Raw genomic sequence first — 4411 nt, forward strand, 5'->3', positions numbered from 1 at the left:
CTACATACAAAGCAGAGAAGGAGGCAAAGAGGACCTGGGGAATGATCTCTGTTTCAGTAAGACCTGCCCTGGTTCCCTGATTTTTTCGGCATCTGAATATTTTAAGGCTCAATAAATGACCTTTGTGACCTTTTGAACTCATCTCTTTTGCTCCTTTACTCTTAACTAATCACATCATCCCTCATGCCTCTCCCCTTAACACACACACACACACAACGCAAATTCATTTACATAAAACATTTTCATTCATTTTTCAACAGAAAATGTTAAATTCTAGTTTCCCCAATGAAAAGGTCCAATCATTTGACTATCAGGCTAGGGGCATTGAAACAAACCATAGGTCATCGCTCTGCCCTAAGTTTAATCAAAAGAAACCAAGTAAAAGACAGTTCTGACAGTGTTGTAGAGAACTTGGGTAGACTTGTCCATGATATAGTTAGATAGTCATTCCTAAGCCAGTGCCTACCTTGGTGATGACCACCTTCTGTTGAGATCTCCAAAACCGTACCAACCTCTCACAGAGATACAGGAACATGGGACCCACTATCCATTTCCAAGTCTGTAATCAGAACAAACAATGAAAAAAAGCATGTGTTAAGGGGTGGTAGTTAATAAAAGATTCACGAGGACAAAACATTTTAGAAATGCAACTAACATTTGTGGGCTTGTTTAAATATTTGATATTATATTAGTAAATTTCTTCCATAAAAGAATGCATGAAAATACCTGAAGTTAAAATAAATTTCTGAGCCAGTAAAAATGAACATTCTCTTTGGTCACATTGGGGAACTATATCTACAGTATGAAACTCTCCCAAGAGGAACTGCCCCAAGAATGGGATTTCCTCCTACTGTTGCAATAGGAGTTGCAATAATCCTACAGCAGAGTAAAGTTGGTTTCGGAATTAACGTTTCTCTAAAGGATAGCATTTCAACAACATCATATTTTTAATGTAACATTGCAATTACTTTCTCTTAGTCACGTAGTCAAAGCTTAACTCATCACAAGATGAGAAATTTCATGTAAGAATTTAGCTGTTTCTCCAATATTCTTGCAAGTTCTCAGAGCAATGTACTTGCTGAATAGGGACAGATCCAGAGAGTTTTAGCTTTTTCTAGAGTCCCCTCTTGTCAGAATCTGCAATGTTTCAGACCACTGGAATTACTCTGTGGCATTGTTGGCTGTCCAAAATTATTTAGACCAAACAGATCCATCCTGGGATTCAGTCAGTTAGGTTCCTAGTTGAATATCTGAAGTAGCAAAGAATTTTAGAAGGTGATATCATCTAAAATATGACATTCCAGAAGGGATTCCAAGAGGGGAAGAAATCCCAGAGGACTTTCCATACTCTCACTTATGATCTTCCTATGAAAATTTTTAAGAAACTTATTGTTGGAAGTTGAGAGCACCCAAATAGCCCTATCTCCAATCAAAGTTGAAAAATATCTGCCTGGAGGTCATAAATTCTCTGCTACTGGCCTTCAATTTCATGGGTCAGGTTTTTCAAACCATCTAGCATTATCCATCTATTTCCTGGGGGCGACCTGGGGCCACATTGAATGGAGCCAGGTGTTGGACATCGCCTCTAATCTTCCCAGAACCCCAGGAGCATTTCTGAGGTACGTGTCTGTTAAGGTAGTAGCATTCTGACTCCAGCTGTCTTCAAGGAAATGTGCCTTCCCCAACTCAGAAGAGGACCTGCAATACAGTTCCCTTTTAATCCTTTCTATTGATGACTCTGGGCTTTCCTGTTGGCTCAGCGGTAAAGAATCCACCTGCCATGCAGGAGATGTGGGTTCAGTCCCTGGGTTGGGAAGATCCCCGGGAGATGGAAATGGCAACCCACTCCAGTATTCTTGCCTGGAGAATCCCATGGACAGAGGAGCCTGGCGGGCTACAGCCCATAGGGGTCGCAAAGAGTCAGATGAGACTGAGTGACTAAAACAACGACAACAACAACAATTGATGTCTCTATGTAGTGGGGGTAGTTCAGTGATGTGTCTGGTTACTTTCATTAATAAGTAAGGATGCTGAAAGATGTTAAGTCCTCAGACAGCATGCTGTTTCTAGAGGAAGAGTACTCATATTAGGAGAGTAGGGAAAAAGGAAGGAGAAATGGGATGGGAAATTTGCCTTTATATTATACTGTGTTTAAGGACACAATTACTGATCCTTTTCAGAAGACCTATACAAACGTTGATTTTTGCTTAGTTTTATACCAATAGCTAACATAACCAACTATGTGTATTGCTTGCCAATGGGGGGAAAAGGTATGAAAATCATAGGGTTCACTTCTCACTCTATGGAACAGAGAAATGGAGTTCTTGAGAGTTCCCAACAAAAGAGAAATATTTTAGCATCCTTTCCCTTGGTCACCCTTGCCACACTCCTGCTCTACCATGAAGTGCCATTGGGTGTTGGCATGAACCTAGCTCTCCAGTCTCCTTTATTCACAGACAGGACCTCCTGATGCCTAATGGCAGCCCTATGTACCATCTAACAAATTTCCACCCAGCTCTGAAAGAGGGATAGAAAATCTTATTTCCTGGTATCTGAGGAGGCTCCTGGCTCCTTATATTATAAATCATTATCTGAGCTTTCCAATTCAGCTCAGGATGGAATCCCTCTGAAAATCATTAACTGATATTATCATCACCATCATATCCAGAAGAAATAGAAGTTCTTGAATCCAAATGCACTTTAAAAAAACAATACTTTTCCAAGTTTTATATCAGGATGCTCATAACAGACTAATGTAAAGGTTACTTTTCAAGAACTAATTCTAGACAATTAGCATAGCAGAAAAACACTGGATACTTATCCTAGCAGTTCCATGACATTCATAATGGACAACTCTATGACATTTGTATTATTTCTTAGATGCAGTTTGAAGATTATTGGTAATGAAACTATAATAGCAACAATGGGTTGTACGTACCATAGGAGGGTTCCCAGAGAACTCTGGGATTGGGCAGTCCTTTATTTTTCCCCACTGTGAGATGTTTTGATAACAGTTTCTTGGTTGGTGTTTCAACAAACTCTCTGCAGTCTGCCCACGTACAATCCGCCTGAGGAGGAAATGTAAGACCTGACCATTTAGAAATGAGACATTAAGTTCTTAATTTTTTGAGATTCTGGACATGTTTTTAGTATTCTAATATGGGTCTTATACTTTTCATTTACAAGCAATATCTTATTGTCCCCTCCAAATAGATTAGAGGAAGGGAAAAATGCATGATCTTTAGCAATAGAAAAAAAAAATTATATGGGGACTTCCCTGCCAGTCCAGTGGCTGAGATTCCAAGCTTCCACTGCAGGGGATGTGGGTTTGATCCCTGGTCTGGGAACTAAGATCCCACATCCCACATGCTCCACAGCATAGCCCAAAAAAAGAGAAAAAGAATAAAAAGGAAAAACATGTATGGTGGCACAAAGGATATTTATATGTAACATTACATCTACAGGGTAAGTTTTGGATCATCCATACATGTTTTCTGAAGTGCAACATTTGTGCTTCTGTTTCAAATATTATTCTCATTTAGAAACAAAAACAGAAAAAGTGCAAATCTAAAAGAGCAACTGCTGACAGGTACAGGGTCTTTCTGAAAATTAGAACAAGATGTCCCACCTCTTTGAGGACAGTCCTAGAGGCAAAGAGTTTGGCCAGCAGAGCATGGACTAATTTCATTCCCATTGGCCAGGTACGCTTGTGTAGTTGACAACCTATACAACCATCTACAGTAGCCCTGAGGCTACTTTATTTGTTTTTTCAAAATTGTCTAAATTAAATCAAAAGGCTGAAATTCACTTGAGATGACTTTGTGGAGATTATGCCATTCTCACAGACATCAACACTGATAGTATGCTCCCTGAAATGCTCAGAGCCCATTCACTTCAATAAGTATTAATTGAGCAACTGCTATAACATAAGACAATGCAGGTTGAGTAGGAACAGGTGGAGGGACGCACAAAGTTGAAAGAGTCAGGTCTCTGGTCTCTAGAAACATGAATGGCAAGGTCTTCAGAATCCTTGCCTGGAAAATCCTATAGACAGAGGAGCCCAGCGGGCTGCAGTTCATGGGGTCACAAAGAGTCGGGCATGACTGAGTGACTAACACTAACACTTCAAAATATATAAGATGACACATAGAAGGCCCTTTGTAAAAGTTTGGGCCACTTGGTATATTCAGAGGATGTTGTACTTCAAGGTCATTAACCATCGCTTTCTATCCCTAGGTCCTAGGGAAGAGAATTACCAGGTGTTGAACATCTGTCATGTGCCAGGTATGGGAAAGGCACTGTACACAAATCATTTCAGTTGGTTCTCATAACAGGCCTGAAATGTAAGCACCCTCATTTTACATATGAGGACCCTGAGGCTTAGAGAGACCGGGTAACTAGGAGCAGAATG

At 40.1% G+C, this 4411-nt stretch overlaps 1 protein-coding gene across 1 annotated transcript in view; it reads right to left on the minus strand.

Annotated features, from left to right (window-relative positions):
- LOC104979895 (cytochrome b-245 heavy chain) overlaps positions 1 to 4411 on the minus strand; it is a gene marked incomplete at its 3' end in the record, with an annotated part of 25101 nt that overhangs the window by 5929 nt on the left and 14761 nt on the right. The window contains exons 5-6 of the mRNA XM_010828449.1: positions 2939 to 3068; positions 467 to 559 (exon numbers count right to left, since the gene is read on the minus strand). Coding sequence (XP_010826751.1) covers positions 467 to 559; positions 2939 to 3068 — 223 coding nt within the window. The remainder of the gene's footprint in view (positions 1 to 466; positions 560 to 2938; positions 3069 to 4411) is intronic.

Source organism: Bison bison, unplaced genomic scaffold (genome assembly GCF_000754665.1).
Source record: "Bison bison bison isolate TAMUID 2011002044 unplaced genomic scaffold, Bison_UMD1.0 scf7180017858617, whole genome shotgun sequence".
Taxonomy (NCBI): Eukaryota; Metazoa; Chordata; class Mammalia; order Artiodactyla; family Bovidae; genus Bison; species Bison bison.